General features: G+C 40.5%; 2 protein-coding genes across 5 annotated transcripts in view; one reads left to right on the forward strand and one right to left on the reverse strand.

Annotated features, from left to right (window-relative positions):
* LOC109855905 (KH domain-containing protein akap-1) overlaps nt 1-19,199 on the reverse strand; it is a 156,290-nt gene that overhangs the window by 77,409 nt on the left and 59,682 nt on the right. The window lies entirely within an intron of this gene.
* Nucleotides 1-19,199, forward strand: part of LOC109855903 (nuclear hormone receptor E75-like) — a 79,321-nt gene that overhangs the window by 46,959 nt on the left and 13,163 nt on the right. For 3 of the 4 annotated variants that reach the window (XM_020430608.1, XM_020430605.1, XM_020430606.1), the window contains exon 2: nt 16,713-16,801. In XM_020430608.1, coding sequence (XP_020286197.1) covers nt 16,713-16,801 — 89 coding nt within the window. Of the gene's footprint in view, nt 1-15,768; nt 16,395-16,712; nt 16,802-19,199 lie in introns of those variants that run through there. The other variant, XM_020430604.1, reaches the window with a different exon arrangement.

A 19,199-nucleotide genomic window follows, 5' to 3' on the forward strand; every position in this document is an offset into this window, starting at 1 on the left:
GAAGAAGCGGTGGGGACTATGGAGGTCGATCACCTACGTACGGGAGTCAGTGACACTTCGTGATGAGGACGCTCTTTTTTTTTCCTCTCTCCTTCGCTGCTCGCTTCTTCGCACCGTGTTCCGAGCGAACTTGCCAAATACTCTCGGCAGTGTCCTCCACACGTGAAGGACGCGTGTCTATATAATCATGAAAACAATTTTGCCGAGTCACACGGCTCATTTCGATACGTTCTGGTCCTTAGAGATTAGCCCGGGAGAAGTTTCTACTTATGGAGCGCGCTTCAATTACCCACAAGGTGACGACGTGACATAGCTCCGAAAGATAAATTGAAACGCTAGCGGAACATCCTTCGGAATATCATGTCGCAGCGAGTTGTTAAGTGTATTCGTAAAGAAATATGCTAATCAAAGAGAACTAGTATTAGTTCCGGGACAGACTACGTATTTCGACTGTATTTGGCCGTTCGGCCTTGTCAGGTCAATGGCTCGTGTCTCGGACTACCGATTCTTTCGACATATTACACCGACAAACAGAATCTTTCGGCGTAGTGTGTCACGCGTGAGGTCAAGGACCTCGGTAGTTGTTTTTTAATCGCGCCGAATTACGAAACATGAGTAGGAATAATTGTGCTTGGCAACGAATTTTTTCCTTAAGCGGTAGCGTTTAAAAAGCAAGTACGTATATACGCGATTGACTTGAGATTCATTATAATCGAAAACATGTTGCATTTTGAAATTCTCTCAGCTTAAAATCACGTTCGCACAGCCAAATCGTTTCTGCGATCTTACGGTGTTTATTTCCTACCGAATAATCGTTCGTGTAATTTGTACAGACTCGCTTTCAATCAAATCGACAGTCTCGTTGGCAAGTGCCCTTTTGCCGAGGAGAGTCGGCCAAATAGCGTGGGTGATACGTTGGTAAGATTGAACGTTAATCGTTCTGAAACGAAATTGATGCAAGTAAATTTATCCAAATAGAAATCACGAATTTAAATCGTGAGCGAAGAAATCGCCCTCACGGGTGAGGTCCAATATTGAGCTAAATGCTAACGAACACGACTGGTCAATATCGTGACCAATATATCAACAAAGTCCACTCGCCACGGTTTTAAAACTAGAATTTCATCACTTCCATTAAAATAATTTCTCTTTGTTCGCTGTGTGATATAAATAATTCCCGAAGATTTGCTGAAATTGTAAGGTAGAAAAACAAAACATAGCGAAAACAGTTGTGGCTAATATCAATTATATACAACAAAAGATTTGTTAAACGTCATTTAATCGAGAAACTCAACAGAGATATGTTTCAAATAGAATAATCTAATATATTTGTATGAAATAATTCACAAAGAGAGAGAAAGAGCAAGATTTGGTTTTGAAAAATAAAAGTAACGTTAAATATAGCGCGATTGTTACAGAAATTGATAAAATAAAACATTTTAAATTAGCGCTGAATTATTTGTTGGCGATCTAAAAATAGGTCGACGAGCTGCGGCTAACTTCCTCGTTCATTGTCGCGAATTCGGTTCGTCTAACTGTAGATCTGCCGATGCACTAGCCGTGCACATGCCACCACGTGGAGGTCGATGCATCGTTAGAAGCAACGACTCTTCGCGCGAACTACGGACAAACTGCATCTCGTATAATGCGTTCTTTCTTATTTATTTTACTTTTTAATTTTTTTAATATAAATCAATAATAAATTAAATTTAAATATACAAAACCTTGTTTGTAACATTTTAAAGGAAACTTCTAGAGACTTGTTTTAAAAGTAGGTTTCTAAAGTGTTTCCGAATAGCGCGAAATCGGTCGAAGAGATGCGGTTACGTAACGAAATCCAAAGTAGGCAAGCGCAAATTTGGTTATTCGGTCAGCGGCGCGCGTCGCGGGCCAACAAGCGCGCAGAGAAGGGGCCAGTTTTGCAGGACGCCATGTGCCCTCACATCGGCACGGGTATCCATTAAATAATAATTAAAGAATTTAATTAAAGAATTAAATAATAATTAAAGAATTTAATTATTATTTAATGGATTTATTATCGTATTTTTAAAACGTAATTAATTCACATAAAAATCTATCGACAACAAACAAAAAATATTAAACTTTTTGTGTTAAAAATTTATTTACAGTAATGTATCTACGTGTGTTTCGTAAAAAAATATCTTAATTTTAATGGAAACTTTGCTAGATAAAATTGTTCACTGTTATTGTGTCTCACAGTGTGAAATATCGAACTATCGTTGTTCAGATCGCGGTTCCTCGAGTGCATTGACACCGCGACTGTCGGTCTTTTCTAACATTCCGTTCGGTACTCTTCATTCCTCACCATGTTTCGCACGATACGCGGTGCATCGAAGTTCAGCGAACCCGACCTGACCCTCGCTATATCGATGTTAATGCGGGACCACGCCAACGCACCGCGGGGACCGACCGATGCTCATCCTATCGGCCGTTTGTTATCGCAAGTGTATCTCCCAACGAATCGAAAAAAAAAAAAAAAACGCATTTGCGAAAAAAGACGCAATCATATTCTTTCAAACAATAACAGATCGTAAACTTTTTATAATTAGTTCGAGAATACAAAAGAAATTGACAAGAGATCTCTATTTGTACTCCTCAAGTGCTATCTTATTACTCGTCGGTAATTGGGAAAAAAAAAAAACGTATTGCGTCGTACGTTGCACTCGTCATGCGACGGCGATTGGCTTTCCCAGATATACTCTCTCACGAGACTTTCTCCGGCATGTTACCGTGCATTGTTTCATGACACTCTCGCCGTGGCGAACATTCGCCTTACGAAGTATAGCGTGCAATTATACAAACGCTCTATCTTCGAAATGCCTAGGTTAGGTAAATGTGTCGCGGCGAAGCAACGTTGCGACACGCTTGGCCGCTTCTAATTTCTTTTATTTTCCGATTACCAAAGCGACGCGAAACAGGATTAGTAAAATTTATTTTCGAAAATCGTAAGAACAAAGTTTGAATGAAATTTTGCGCAATAACATTAGCGTACAAGCAGATTTTACGCATCTTTCTGTCTACACATAACTTTGTCCCTGTTCTGCCATCTAGTCCAGTCGGTGCGTTCCTCCTTCTCGCCCCTCCTCACTTTATCTTCCGTAGATGTGGAGCAATATGGTTGGAGGTGACTGACCGACGTCCAGTTGCGTTCACTAACCTCCCTCCTTCCACTCCTCACCACCCGCGAACCACTGTAGCTCTGGGTCTCCTCCCATTTTCGCGCTCGCGCTCACGCTCGTCGCGCAGCACTCCAAGCACGCGAATAAGTGAGCACTCGATGCCTCGAGTGGACTCGATTGCACCGCCAGTACTTATGAATTTAGAGCGCTCGGTAGATCTGGAGCACAGGCACAGGTTTAGCTTAGCGTACACACACACACACACACACACGCGGTCCTTATTCTCTCAAGAAAAATTCTCTTTTTTTTTTTTTTATCTTATTGTCGTCTGTCTTTTTCTCGCTCTGATCACTTTACCGCGGATTATTAAACTGACGATCGAAACAGATCCCATGTGCGGGAGAGATTTTGTTTTACTTTTCTTATTTTTTTACTCGTCTATCAAAATCCAATTTTAGTCTATTTTTTTTCGATTCATTTATCGATACGTACATGTAAAAGTTACATTTTTAACTAGTGCAAAATTCAAATGCAGCAATGTTACGTTGCAACGTAACGTTTCAATTTCGTTGAACATGAAAATAATACTTAGCGGTTCGAAAATTTAAATGAGGTAAATGTGTTACCACCCTTAGTGTGCAGTATCTCGGGGTGAATGCACGCGACATCGGCAAGCGTGTACATGCGTACGGATTGCTCAAGTCTGCCGCCCCCCGACAGTGCTTAGCGCGCGCGTGCACATGATGGTCGAGGGTCGTGCCGATGACCGATCAAAGAAGAGTTCGCGTCGTGAATACGTGATACGTAACCGTCCAAGGCACACGGCCACTGACCGACGCCGAAGCAGCTCAGCCCGAGCATTGTCCTCACCAAGCACTAAACTTGTACAGGTATATGTACTTAACTTATCTCACTCGCGTCTCAGAACGACGTCACGGACCTATTTTAGATTTACAAAAAAAAAAAAAAAAGATTTAATAAGATCTTCAATCGCAGAAATATAACCACTGAAAATTCAAAAACCCCTCATCGCAACTTATAGTGAGCTATTGCTAAAAATGGATGACATAACTTCGATATAACTTCCCGCTTTATTCACATGTAGAATAAAAGTCTGTGGATCGAAATCTCTTGTAAAGCGCTTAAAAATAAAGATGACTCTATAGAATAGTCGATCCATTTTGTTGAGGTCAACTGGCACGGAGATGATTACCGAATCTCAAGGTAGTCGACTCCAAGGACCAACGAAAAAAAAAAGCCGTGCAAAAAGTAGGTTCACGGTCGCTGTTTAATACGCGACTAAACGAAGAATCGACGAATGAGTCACTCTAAATTGCGCATTTAGAAGTGATTAACGGCAGATTATACGCATCAAAACCAATGAATTTCAACGTAATATCGAATTATGTATCGCTTGTTATAAGAAATTTCTATCTTATAAGAAATCTCGCATTAATTATATTTTATCAACCCAATTGGACATGAATAATGAAAATCGCGAGAGAAATTGCGCAAGACAATTTTCCCATCGAAGAGGAGCAAGATGAACAAAGAGGAAGAAGAAGTAGGAAGAAGAGAAGGTGGTCGAGGAGGAAGGCGGAGGAGCAAACCAGGCAGGCGAACAGGCATTCTCCGTTCGTTGCAAGATTAGCCAACCTGGAAGAGGGCCGATGCCAGTGAACTCGGTTGGCCGGTCACTAACCAGGTAACCCACACTAGCAACGACGTCAATGTGCTATGCAGCAGCAACAGCAACAGTTACGCTACGAGCTTTTTCACCGTTTGTCAGGAGGCCCTCGCTCGCGCTGAGTGCATAGCCCTGGTTAGACGTTCCCTGAAGTAATTGCACATGAGAATCCTGCTTAACCTCCTCCCGTCCCTCTCTCTCTTTCCTCGTCCTTTTTCCGTGTTCTCTCTGTACATCTCCGGACAGAAATTACTTCGGCCGAGTCAACACAACGCTCTCACCTCTTCCGGGAGCGATAGAATCCGAATGGTTTGTCAATTTAAGGCGCGGAGACTTTTGTGAAGAGACTGACAAAATTATATAAGAGAGACAAAAGTGCTTTCGAGAAAATAAAACTTAACTTATTGATACCTCTCTCTCTCTCTTTCTCTGAATCAGTTAAGTGCGACTATTTTTTTTCTGTCACCAACTGACCCGCTGTTATCGTCTACTTAAAACCTTATTAGAGAACGCGAGAGAGGAACCGCTACACTCTGTACGCGTATATGTGTCCATTACACGAAGGAAATTTCAGAAAAAAACTTGCTAAAGTGGTGAGGAAGAAGACTCCGCAGCGTCATATTTCCTTGTCACCGGATTATCAACGTTTCTGAGCGATCAGCATCGTTAGGTCATTAAGTACACAGCGCGGCAAGCAGATGAGATGAGAACAGATCGAAAATGGTGTCACGGTACATTTGACTAATATTCGACATAAATGTTCTCACGTGTTGATTGGACGATTCTTCGAGTGTTTTGCTCTTAACACGAGTATGTTAAAAACTGCGCCGTGTGACATTTTTAGTTTTATCGATCTTTTGAAGATCTCTAAAATCCAGAAATCCAATACCCGAAGACGTTAGAATAATTAATAATTCACAAAACAAGTAAGAAACGACAAAAAGTTATTTAAGAACCCAAAGACTCGTTAGATCATCCACTTTATTTATTTTCTCTCGTAAGATACAGCCGTAAGAGATCGCGTCACGCGGTCAACACGATTTCTCCCGATTTCCGTACAAGAAACTTCGAGAGAAGTTCACGGTCACATGTTTCTCGAAGCAGCGTTACCTCGCATACGGAGCAAACGTATATACGCGCGCGCGTGTGTGCGTGTATGTGTGTGTGTGTGTACGCCGTATAATCGAAAGAAGAGGGAGGCAAAGAGAGAAAAAGAGAGAAGAAGAGGAAGAGAAACGCGAAGCGAAAGATTGAGGTAGAGGACAAGCGAGAGGCAAAGAGGAAGCCACAGTGGCGAGCCCCATAGTGGGGTTTGCAGTTTGTTGCCCGATGACCGAGTTCATCGCCTCCTTCTCGTTGTCAGCGCCCCGAAATCGAGAATCTTCGATAGTCGAACAAGCCACGCGACGAGACTCGCTTTTTCATTGAAAGTTGCCAGAAAAAGAAATAAAAACTGCCGCTTACATAGCGGTCACCACATGAACTACAACAATTATCCAGATTTTTCTCATGTTTACGGTGTGCTTTTGTATATTATAAGAAAAAATTATTTAAAAAAATTTTTTCCAAAAAATATATATTTTTCTTAAAATATAAATTATTTGAGATAATTAATAAATACGAACACATATATATTAGTATAAATATTGATATATATATATATATATATATCATATATTTATAAAAATATAACAAATTAATCATAAACATTAAGTTGTGTAATACAAATATTACCAATGTACTGTTTATTTTCATATTGTCCTAATTAATTATTTATATACCGAAACATGGAGACTGAATCTGTGTACGCACAATTTGTGCCGTGCTAGACTTTACATCACAACGACCCAAATGACGTAAACGATTCATCTAACTAAGATCTGCGCAGGTAACTGTCATGTCTGTATTATAGTGGCAACGAACTTTCGTCAATCTGGGTCAGAAAAACAGGCACAATAAGAAGAGTTTTTAAATAATGCGAAATTTATATTTCATGATGTCATCGATATAAATTGCGAATTTTTTGTTTTTATTTTAAAAACATACTATATATTATGTAAACAAAAAATACATACACGTAAGACTTTAGTTTAGAAAAGAAAAACCCAAGTATACGCACATGTAACTACTGACGACATAGGGTCGACGGCCGACGATTCTACAATCGTTATGTCATTCATGCTCTTACGCACGCACGCGTACATACCTCTCGCTACGCGGGCGTACGCGAGCGCGTGGACTTGAGCGTACTTAAGCGTAGAAACGTAGGAGTACTGTTATGCGTCGGGTTTCGTGTCGACGAAATACGACGAATTATCTCGACAGTCTGACAAGTTGTTTTAATGTATTAATTGTAAATCACAGGATTTTGAGAACATTCCAATATTCTATATACAACCAATTATATATACGACGAACTCTCGAGAGGGAGCCCGACGAGTTATTTCGATATATTAATTGTAAATCGAGATTTCGAGAACATTCCAATATTCTGTACGTAAAGCACGTTCTGAGATTTTATGAACATTAAAATGAAATTTCATCTTCTTGGAAATCTCATCTTCTTGTTTAAGTAACGAATTAATCGATTTCACGAGATCGATCACTTTTTTATGTTATGGACGTGAGCTAGTCAAAGAATCAAGTGCACATTTTTTGAAAAAAAAAAGCAACCGTCTCAGGAGACTACATCGCAGTCTCAACTGAGCCCTTCGTAAGTTCAAGGACTTGAAGGAGCTAGAGGACGAAGAGTAAGGAGAGAGAAGGAAGGAAAACGCATATCTGCGCGGCGGCCAGGATACGTAAGGGCAGCTGGGAGCGTTACACCTAGGTAGGGCATTGCACCGGTGTACATAACTTGATGGAAGTCTTTGCCCGGTGCTCGCGGTGCAACTGCAAAGAGTTGCATTCGCGTAGCCGCGTGCAGTGACCCGCCCTACCGTTAGGACGGCCCCGAGGATGCATTCCCCTCTTCCTCTGCTTCTTCTTTCTTTTTGCTCCTCTTGTGCTTCTTCTTCTTCCTCTTCTTCTCTTTCTGCCTTCCCTCCACTTTACGGACATCTCTCGCTTCCTCTCCCCTTTCCCACCTCTTCTTCTTCTCTCTCTCTCTCTCTCTCTCTCTCTCTCTCTCTCTCTTTCCTATTAGCATCTCGAGCACCGGGAAGCAAAAGCGCATCTATGTAACAAGACAGAAGAAAGAGAGCGAAGAACAAACCTTCTTCTCCTTCGCTTCTCTTATCCAACTCTACTCGTGCGGCATAAAACTTGCGCTACATGCAAAATGCAATTGACCTCGTAAATCTTTCAAGCAAATAAGTTATACAATCTAGATGCAAATATTTATAAATATTCTACATTAAAAGTAAAACCATGAAAAATAACGAAAGTTAAGGATTGACAAAGTGAAACTGATTGCTGCGTGAGTTTTATTTTACTGTTTACATAATACGAATTTCTCGTTTTCAATTTTATTATAATTTTATGTGCCAATTTTTTTTCACGCAAGAGAGGAAAATAACGCAAAAAAAAAAGAAGAAATTATTGAATAATATACAATGATAAATTCTCTGAGATAATTTTAAACAAGCAAACTTTTTTAGTTCGCTTAAAAAGTCATGAATCTTTATTCGCCACTTCTTTGTACCGGGGCGTCGCGACGCCTGTGCAGCTCGAACGCGATATCATTTCGTCAACGCAGGTGTTCATCTGCGGTGCGAGTCGCAGGGTGGGATAGGGACAAACGTGTGCGCGCGCGCGCGCGACACGGAGGTCAGTGACCGTTTTGCGAGCTGGAAGGGGTCGGCGCACTCCCAAGATCAGCGTATGTGCACGTGCATGCACGTCGGTGCAAGACGCACGCCGATGCAGTCGCTGCACTCCCACGTCGCTATGCAGTCCCGTAACATTCGCGGAAGCCGCCTCCTCCCTCTCTACCTCTCCCTCTTCTCCTCTCTTCTTCCTTCTCCTTCTTCTCTCGCTTCCATTCCAGGAGTGAGCTTCGCCTCTTGGATAGACCGATTTTGACTTAGCAACTACTCGGCGATACACCCGTGACCGACCTTCCCCTACCTTCCCACACTCAATTGTGCTCTATCGCTGAGGTGGAGGACCTCGTTTCCTACGCTCCGCGGAATCCCAACGAACGGTGACTCTATCGGTTATCCGCACATTCTGCCGGCTCGACCACGAGGTCATTGAAATCTTATACCAAACCGCGCTTTTCGGTCATTCTTCGGCAAACGTCATATCGCTTCGCGCCGTTCACACAATTGGTTTCGCTTTCCGGCTCACTTGATGAACCTGGCGGCGGGAACCGCCGTCGATGGCGTAAACGAGTCTCCATCCCAATTAAATCCGTGAAATTGATAATTCACAATTGTTCTGTTTGTAGTATGCTCAATGCACGATTAAGAATGTGTGTGTATGTTTGTATAGAGTTTTGTATTGTGAGTGTTTGCATAGAGTTTATCCTGTCATAGATCATCTTCATTATGCTCTACATCAAAATATGTTTTCAAATCCATTCAGACATTGGCTAAACTTTCGTTCTAAAGATTTGCTGAAAACCAGAGAAAAAACCTTGGCTTTCTTTCCCGACAAAAGTCATAAATTATCTTGGCAGGACCGAAAAAAGAGGAGAAATTAAGAAACGTAACGATTTTACGACCTGTCAACTTTCTGTAATCGATTCACTTGTTTGCTGGGTGAAAAATGAGTTTTTGTTTACGCTCAGAAAAATTGATTATTTCTAATATCTGGTAATACGGTCCATCGCGCGTATACACAATATATATATATATATATATATTCTCCTTCTTATCTCTCTCTCTCTCTCTCTCTCTCTCTCTCTCTCTCTCTCTCTCTCTCTTTCACACACACACACATACACACACACACACACACACCAATCCTTTCTCCGACTTGTATTCGGTGCAACTGATGCGAACACAGCGTTCGCGCTGTGTAGTTGCATTTTGCGAAACCGGTTTCCCGTGCAATAATTGTCATAAAGCTCAGAATGCAGATACCAGACGATGAGAGTTGATTACAGGAGATTACAATAATATCGAACAAAATACCTTGGTAGATTCAGAAAAACCATTGATGTAAAAAGTTTCAGTAAACCTTTACGGATCGTTCTTTGGATGAAAGCACCGAGAAGGGACACCAGCATCCATTGTCTTCTTGAAAACCACACCTTTTGAAGTTTCTCACCATTCTATCGGTGACTGTAACTTCAGAATCTTACCAAACAATTGCTTCTCAGCTTGTTTTCTCTGTTCTCGTTGAGTGCATTAGTAGGTGACATTTATTGTTAACGATTTAACTGGTTTCATCGTTATTTCTTCTTTCGCATCTAATGATCCATCAATCTTACTTACATTAAAGGTGAAGAAGATATATTTTTACGGTAACTTTGATATATGACATTTTTTTTTGTTTTTAATTAATCTGTTCTTTCGCAATTCTATTGAAGAAATTTTCGAAGATCTCCAAATACATTGGAAGTTTTCTCCTCAACGAGATCTGCTAATTGCTATTTCAGGACAGATATACATTTATTACGTCATTTTTCGACACTTATAGTCTCACGAACACGGGATCTCTCGTCTCTTTCTCACAGTCAGACCAGTTGAGCTATTTAGGAGACCTCGGTCTTCTTGGTTTTCTTCAGTTTTCATCTTCCAATTGAGAAAGAGAAAAAAAAGTACTTTACCATGGCCGCGTTCGTTCGGCAGTTTGTGAGAGAAGGCAGGGGGGGGAAAGGATCGAGAAAGGTACTCGTTATAATCAACTTGCACCTCGAAGTAGCAATGCGAAGCAGGCCAGCCCGAGGCTAGTGGCACACGGTCCTTGCTCTCCTCTCTCTTTCTGTTTTTCTTTCTTTATCGCTGCCGTTTTTTATCTTCACGTTCCGCGTCATTTCCTCGAGAAGGAGTCTCTTTCCTTCCGCGGGCATCCACCTCCGTCTCCGTAGTCGCAAGTCGTCAGTACTGACTTTATTTTTTTTTTTTTTTTTTCATGATTTTAATAGTTTTCAACAGAGCTATTTATTATTACCGCTATATTGAACCCTATGTAGTGGCACATTTTTTTACGTACTCTATAACATTCTTGTAAAAAAATTACACATTTCTCATGTGACCACAAAAATACTGAGATGTAAAAATAAACTCACATCGATCATTTGGGGCGTGTACAGATCGCAATACGAAGGAGGATAGTACAGTTTCCACGAAGCACAAGATCTAACGGTTAGTAAAGAGCTAAGAGACCGCGCGGATATCGGAATATTCCGCGAGAAAATTGTCAGGACAACATGATATCTCGTTTCTTGCATAATCCATGCGGTCTGATCATAATTTTTATTATTATTATTTTTTTTTTAATTATAATTTGGTCGCATTATTTTCTGTCAACAATATGTGTAATAGTTTAGAGGGAAAAGAAGGTTTTGAAAATCGAAATCTTCACAGATTCTTCAATCAGAATGACGATCGTGCTCAATCATGACGTTCTTATTTCTTTTTGTGTGTCTGTCGACCGATGAGTTTCACGGTTGACAGGAGGCTCATTTACTTGTAACTTGTCACTCTTGATGCATATATTTATATCCTTTCTTCAGGTTTGACTTGAACGGTACGAGGCTTTTTTTTTGCGCGGCAGCGTTATAGCACGTGTGAGCCATTTATAGACACAAGCCGATTGTGTGCGTATATATACGTATCGTGAGCGCGCAAGGTGGTAGAGCGGCCTCCTTGCGCTTCTTTGCAGGTCGCGGCACAAGTCGTCCACCGGTCGACCCAGCAAGAGACTTCAGCAGAGAAATTACTTTTTCCATTTTTCTTTCACCGTAAAGTGTAAGCAAACAAGCGAACAAGTGGTTCTCTCGCACTATCTTCGTAATAGAATCTGTTTTATGTGATAAACTGATAAAGAAAAGACATGTTAATAAACTTTCACATATTGACGTAATTTCACTGTTATCCAGCTTCAAATATTAAAAGATGAATAAAATATTGATATTTCGAATTAAAAAAAAAAAAAAAAAAAAAGCTTAAGAATACAATAAATTTAATATTCCGAAGAAAAATGTGTATAGGGAGAGGAAGTTATACAACGCGAGAAATTCGACGCCTACGCAATCGTTCGCGACACATCATCGTTGACACATATCCTCCTGAGTCACTGTGCTTCCCGGGTGAGATATAATCGAAGACACGCGCCGCATTGAAAAGATTACACTGGCGAAATACAACGCGCATCTTAATGGTCTGTGCAGCGGGTGCACACGTGATGCAACGCAGCTGCTTCTCCACGCCCACTATCCTTCCGTTCCTTTTCTTTTTGGGACAACTGACTCCTCGACATTTATGCCGCGGTAGCATAGGTATATGTACAGTTATAAATAAATTTTATATATATATTTTTTAAATTTTTCCGTAGATATTTTTTGTGCGTACTTGAAACTGTATGACATTTGCAATTCGTGACTACTCGAGTTTTAAATAGGTTTTTGGTAGAGAATATAAATTTTTTTCGCTTTCCTACACACACATACATAGGAAGTGATGATAAAGTGAAACATTAATTGGATTTTCGTATAAATTTTACAAGTGCGCTGTACTCGTTACGTGAATTTTACATACACATGTTAAAATATTACAAAACCGAATGGAGTACGCGCGATGTTGAATCTACCTCAGTACATAAAATACAATACATAACGCGGCGGAACACAAGAACAGTCGCGTGGTATTCTTGCGGGATGTGCATACGTGCACCCGCTGTTGCTGCTGTTGCTCCAGGTTCAGTGACATCACGCACGCATATGCGTGACGCACTGCGCGCACCGTTATACCCATAGCCTGCCCCATAGCGCCCACTGCGGAAGTATCGCCATATTACCGGGGGTACGACATATACGCGCGACGATCGGCGTTTATGCCGATGCACCAAGTCTATCTAACGTATCCGCGATTATGCTCGCTGTTAACTCGCGAATATTCGCGATCGCGTGTACACATCAAATCATTGTTTTTTTTTTTTGTAGCAATTTATAAAAAATATAAATTGTACGTGTGACTTCAATGCATTTAAAATCACGTTTATTATGATTTTTTTTTTATTTTTTATTTCCGTTTCAACGACATAGGCAACACTTTCGAATTACAAGTAAAAGAAGTAAAGATTGTGGAAAGATTTTGTACATAAAACTCACATCTCAGATATGCATCAATGCGTGCGAGATTTCAATTGTGATCATTTCAGTTACGAGGTTTTTAACCTAGTCGAAAACAAAGAATCTTCATAAAGACAACGCAATAGTAGCGAAGTCGGCGACCGATCGCTCAGTGCCAAGGACACGGACGGTAGACAATGCAGCCTTGATGGCCCCGGAGGAAACAACAACCTCTAATTACGCTTCGGCTTGCTACATTTTTATCTGCGCGCCTCCTCTGCATGCATCGTTGCGCGTCACCTATTCCATTATTAGCGAAGCGGTCGTGAGCCGACTTGATACAACGCAAATATCGATTTCATTTACATGTTTGCTAACATACGTTTATCTCAAGTACACACGGAACGAGGAAAGTCACACACAGTTTATACGCGACAAAGTTCAAGTCGCAACAAAACTACACTATGACTTGTAGATTTCATGCAATTAAACAATGTGTATCCTCTCCTAAAATGTTTATGTATCATTACACACACACACACATACAGACATACGCCACGCAAATAATTTGCATATATTTAAAATATTTATATGTATTTCAACAAAACGCACATGTATGTAAATATTATTTCAACAACTTATCGAATTTTTTTAAATTAAAAATAAGCAAATTTGTGACACATATTTCATCTGTTTAACGTCTCTAATTAAAAGGATAATTATCTGATATTCAAAGCTCAATGGCGCGCACAATAGCTTTGCGGTACGATCGATTAAAAATAGATGTGAGGGTCATGGTGTGTTCATTGCATGTAAATGTACGTAGCTGCAGGTCGCTAACCGATTTCAAGGAAATGCTATCTGACCTCCCGTCGTCACGGCCAGTTCGAGGTCTGTTCGGATTTGCCGCTAAGTAACAGCGTAAGAAACACGTTTCGCGACTTATTGTATTACACTTATATATTTATTTCACAAAGTAACTTTCTCACTGTGGGAAAAATAATTTTCACACTCGGTATATTTTTCGAGAAAGCATGTCAACCGTTTGAAGAAGAAAAAAAAACTAGTTCGAAGAAAGTGAAATTTTGAGTCTAGATATATTTTAACAATAGAAAAAAGAATAGAATTTTGCATAGTACCCTTTTTTTTCTATGTTTCGAAGAAAAGTATCCTTTTTGACCTAACGGGTTATCTCGACAAATACACTTATTTTCGCGAAAAAGGCAAGAAGTTTGTCTGCATAAATTTATTGTGTCAAAAATCTAAACGCTTTTAACTCTAATACGGGCACGGACAAGAAAGCTACAGTGTCTATAACGGTTTTCCAATGGAGATACTGAAATAGCGCAATTAAAAACAGTTTTGTCTCTCTCTCTCTCTCTCTCTCTCTCGTAGACGCAATGATAATTTATTATTACTTAGGTCATTTTACACAATAGTGCTGTTACCAAATACCAAGTTTCTAGTTTATTTTCTGCGTATTTTTCTATTTGCAGTTTTTATTATCAAATTTGTTGTCTATTACAGCGTGACGATATTTACGCGAAACTTTTTCATTTTTGTCGAGTACGGCGAGATTTGATAGCTGTTAGATTTAATATTCGATTTGATTTATCAGCGGTAATTCGAATATAGCGAAAAAATTAATAAACAGCAGTTTGAATGATGAGAACATTGAATGTACGATTTATAATGCCAGAAGGCTGACATTAACTTGATCTGTTGTATCAGCCGATTCAGCGCATACGGTGAATCGTCATCACATTTTTTCGCTTAAACGTGTACAATTAGTCTATCGCTCATAAATATCAAAGAATCGTCTCAATGACAAATTTTAAAATTAAATTAAGCTTTGCAATTAATTAATATTATTAGCAATTGTGCTACGTACATATACGACTTGGATTGGTTAACAAACTTTCGCACGAGAAATAATATAATTTACAAACAAATTAAAATGCGCGTATTGCAAAAAAGATGATTTTAAATATGATAAAAAAGAAAAAAAGATAGAACGAAGAAAGAAAGGAATAAAAAAACAACACTTACGATGAAGAAACAAGCAAGAAGAAAAGAGAAAGAAGAAAAAAAAGAAAAGAGAAAATGACAAGAGGAAAGACAAGGAGATAGCGAGCAAGCTATCATAAGAGAGCAAGATAGAGAGAGAGAATAAAAGAAAGAGAGAAAGAGAGGAAAGAGAGAGAGAGAGAGAGAGAAAGACAGAGAGAGAGAAATAACGCGACAATCACTACACTCGTGGTTAGCTCAAGCGAGAGGGCGCATGGCCTTGGCCGCTGCTGCGGGGTAATTCAGTCAAGGTTTCGGCCGATGAACTTCCTCCAACTGGAGGAAGGAGACGCCGCCGGCCGGTCGCGGTAGACGTGGTGGGGAAGACACCAATCGCGCGAGTGCAGGGCCCGCGGAGCCGACGACGGATTGGTCGGGCCCGTCATGACTGCCGCGACTCAGCCCGGGCCTTAGCGACTTGTCAGTGACCTCCAGCATTGAAAATACGATGAACTCTCGGGGGGCCCTGTAAGAGAGCATACGAAGCAATGTGTTGTGTATCCTCTACTACATACTAGGTAGCCAGGGCGTAGACATTGTAGCCTGATAGCTTGGCAGGCGAGCAGGCACATCAATCCCTCCCCTCCACATTCGAGTTACTCAGACTGCCGAGTAAGGGCTGCACCGGCCCCCAGGTAACCAACACTCGGCAGCGCCGAACTCGAGTCAGACCAACGCGAACCTCCCTCGAGCGAAGACTTACTTTCACTCTCTCTTTAGGCTACTATACGCTCGCGCTGGGCTACCATTCCGTCGCTCCGTCGGGCTTACTGTGAAGCTTTACGGTACGATATAACACTTGGTTGTAGCTTTTGCGCGGCTCTAGATAATTTGAGTGTTTATTCGAAAGAATCCTCGAATGGGAGTTTACACGTGCGAAAAATCGATATTTATCAGTGAACAAAATAATCAGTGAGCGTGTTGACAGTGAGATGACAGTCAGTGGACCAATGTCGCTAATATGGACTTAATCATTCTCGTAGTGCAGTGCCGTGAGCAAGTCAATGCAACGTTCATTTGAGAAAAAGAGAGTGCTAACAGTAGTGAAGACTCTGTTCAATAAAAATCATGATTCTTCTTCCGGACAGTAGCGCGCAGGACACGCTGGCCACATTACCCACATCTGAATCTCTTGTCCCCAGCGTGTCCTCGCACTCCGATACTCAACGTGTATCCAGCGTGCCACACGCGTCCACTCAGACCATATCTAGTCCGTATCACGTGGTGCAATTAACAGTCGGTCACCGTCTTGGTTCCAGCATGCCGACGATGGATTCGACCGTCTCGTCCGCTAAATCCGAACCCGAACTCAAAATAGGTACGCCAAGATTAATTCCGGGCAGTTCTTTCTGAGCAAGAGTCTCGTTAAAAATAATGTAATTTAAAGATAGGCGCGCGTGTGCGAGCGCAAAAGCGGACGGAATCGCGGCCCGTGGCGGCAAGTGAAAGCAGAAAGTTGTAATACGCCGATGCTGTAACTCGCGCCGCACGCGCGAGAGAGGAGAAAGTGTTCTTCTTTCTCTCCCACCCCTTTCTCCCGGACAGCACTCCACAGAGCACGTGGAGAGGAAGCCGCGAGAAAGGACAATTGTTTACAATCTATATTAAACAGAATACGTTTTCTCGTTTGTTTCAGAATTTGACGGGACTACCGTGCTGTGTCGCGTCTGCGGCGACAAGGCGTCGGGTTTTCATTATGGCGTTCACTCCTGCGAAGGATGCAAAGTAAGTACACTGAGACATTATATCTATCACTTGCAATAGCGCAATCGGGTTTTGTTAGTTCGAAATTTATACATATATGTGACAATTCTTGTTATATCAGATAAAATTTCATAATCTCTTATGAGCAGTCGAAAGTGCTATGTAATTTTGTGCCAAACGATTTTGATATGTTTGTCCGCTCTTAAAAGACCTCGCTTTATTGTTAACGTTAACTGATTTATAGCCGAAAGATGTGTGACTATTGAAATTTTAATTAAATATAATTTTATTTTAAAATGATAATAAATAATTATAAAATTATGAGAAAACAACATGTGTAATTAACTGCTCATTTTAAGATAATATTCAATTTAAAACAAGTATCGAAATCGCGACGCGGCGTGGCCAAAGAGTGAATGTGCGTGAATGTGCGTGAGATGAGACCAAGGCTACATAAGAATCATCGACCATAGAGTTAACCTTGGTTATACGGAAATCATAAAATTTCAGATGATCCTTGAAATTATTTCACGAGCCGGTAGTTCCCTCACATCGGTAAAGAATCTCGCGTAGATTTTTTTCGAGGCAATATTTAAGTATTGTCACGGTCGTCGTAATCTTCTGTCAGGTGTTAAGTTTTTATACATATACGCACAACAACGATCGATGTATGAATTATAATTATTCCCTTCAACTTTCCTTGTTACGATTGATCTGACTTGCGCCATTTTTGGATAAATCATGGTCGCCATGATGTCCGACAGAACGAAAGAAGCGTCTAAAGCGAAAGAACATAAGCATTGCCAAACTTATAAATGGGAAAACGCTTTTTATCGCCGTAATAGTTTTGTTTACAAACAAAAAGTTTGAAACAAATTCAGAAGATAATTTCTTCAATGGTTCACACAAAAATTGTCCAATTAAAAAATTTGTTAAATGCCTTCAGCCCCGTCTCTTTTTTTCGTTTTTACTCTTTTTTAGTTTTCATACATTTTTTCTTTTGTTTATCTATTTGAAATTTTTGAAACTCAATTTTTGTTTTGCGTTTTAAATTGTCTAATATGTCACGAATGTGTTCAAAAAGAGATATTCAATTGAATATTACTTTGTTATAAAAAAAAAAACAATTTTTCAAAGTTGACATTACAAAATAAAATTAATATCTTTGTTTTGTTTCAATTGGACGTGTTAACTTGAGTGGAGGAAAATAGAGTAGGGTCAGCACTGGTTATTCGTGCGTTTTAGGAAGCGAAGAAACGGCGCCACTACCCACTGCCGGCTTTGCCACCTCCACAGGCACTCGGTACGATGGAGGTGGTTCCACTACCAGGTGCTATCCGTCGGTTACCTCTTCGTGCTCGCAGATCGACTTCGACCAGTCGCACGGCAACTTCCATACTATTATCTGCTTCATGCTCTTTTGTTTCGCGCTACTTTACAACTTTTTATAAGAGACATGTGTGCATATAAATTTTTTATTCAAATGTGATCATCATGGATTATATCGTTTGTTGAAATCTCTCTTGTACGTTTGTTGAAAAAACTCTTACGCGATCACAAAATACATGTAACTTGAAAAAACAAAAAAAAGAAAACGTATTTTCGGTATTCAATCTATCTTTTGCTCATTGCATAATCAATTAAATTGGAAAAGACTTCTTCAAAATCTCTTTTCTTTAGTTTTGTAATGTCTTCGCATAATAAACGGATCATCGATTGTCAAGAGTAAAAACGAAAAGATATATAGTTTTGAAATTGCAATGTGGGTACAATTCGTTCTGGTGGTTTTACCCGTCGATTGTAGGGTAATTGAGCGGGGACTACTGCAAACATCTCTCACCAAAGCAAATAAAAATGGAAAAAATGAAAGAAAAACTACTGTCTATAGAAAAATCAAAATGTTGATTTATTTAACGGCGAGAAAGAGCGAAAGTAATAAGCGAGAGAGGACCTTTTGATACCCCATGAAGCAGGTACTTCTGCTTTCGTTCCTTCTATTGTAGACGCGGGAAAAAGAACTAGATTGACCGCATTCCACATAAAAACACCTGGCCGAAGATTTTTCCGTCCCCTCTATCGTCCCTTCTTCTGTGTCCCACTCCGACGTTGAAACTCACTGGAAAGACTCGGTTGAGTAGAGTCGTGGCCCCTGGCTGGTTGACTAGGTCAGTAACTTATGTCCGCGGCGCCGTATGAAACGCTGCGCCGAACAAGTCTACACCGAGTGACCTAGCCGCTAGCGGTAGAGCGTCTTAAGGTACTGGAAAAGGAGCTAGTGGAAAGGGAAGAGAACGCGGAAGAGTGTTGGATATCTTTAAGACTAGGTCGCTCGGTCGCATCACTGTTGCACTATTTCGCGTTCTACCATCTCATCGGTACTATATAATACTTTTCTCCAAGCATTATAAATTGCTCCACC

The sequence above is a fragment of the Pseudomyrmex gracilis genome, unplaced genomic scaffold (assembly GCF_002006095.1).
Source record: "Pseudomyrmex gracilis isolate BER0280 unplaced genomic scaffold, ASM200609v1 scaffold_101, whole genome shotgun sequence".
Taxonomy (NCBI): Eukaryota; Metazoa; Arthropoda; class Insecta; order Hymenoptera; family Formicidae; genus Pseudomyrmex; species Pseudomyrmex gracilis.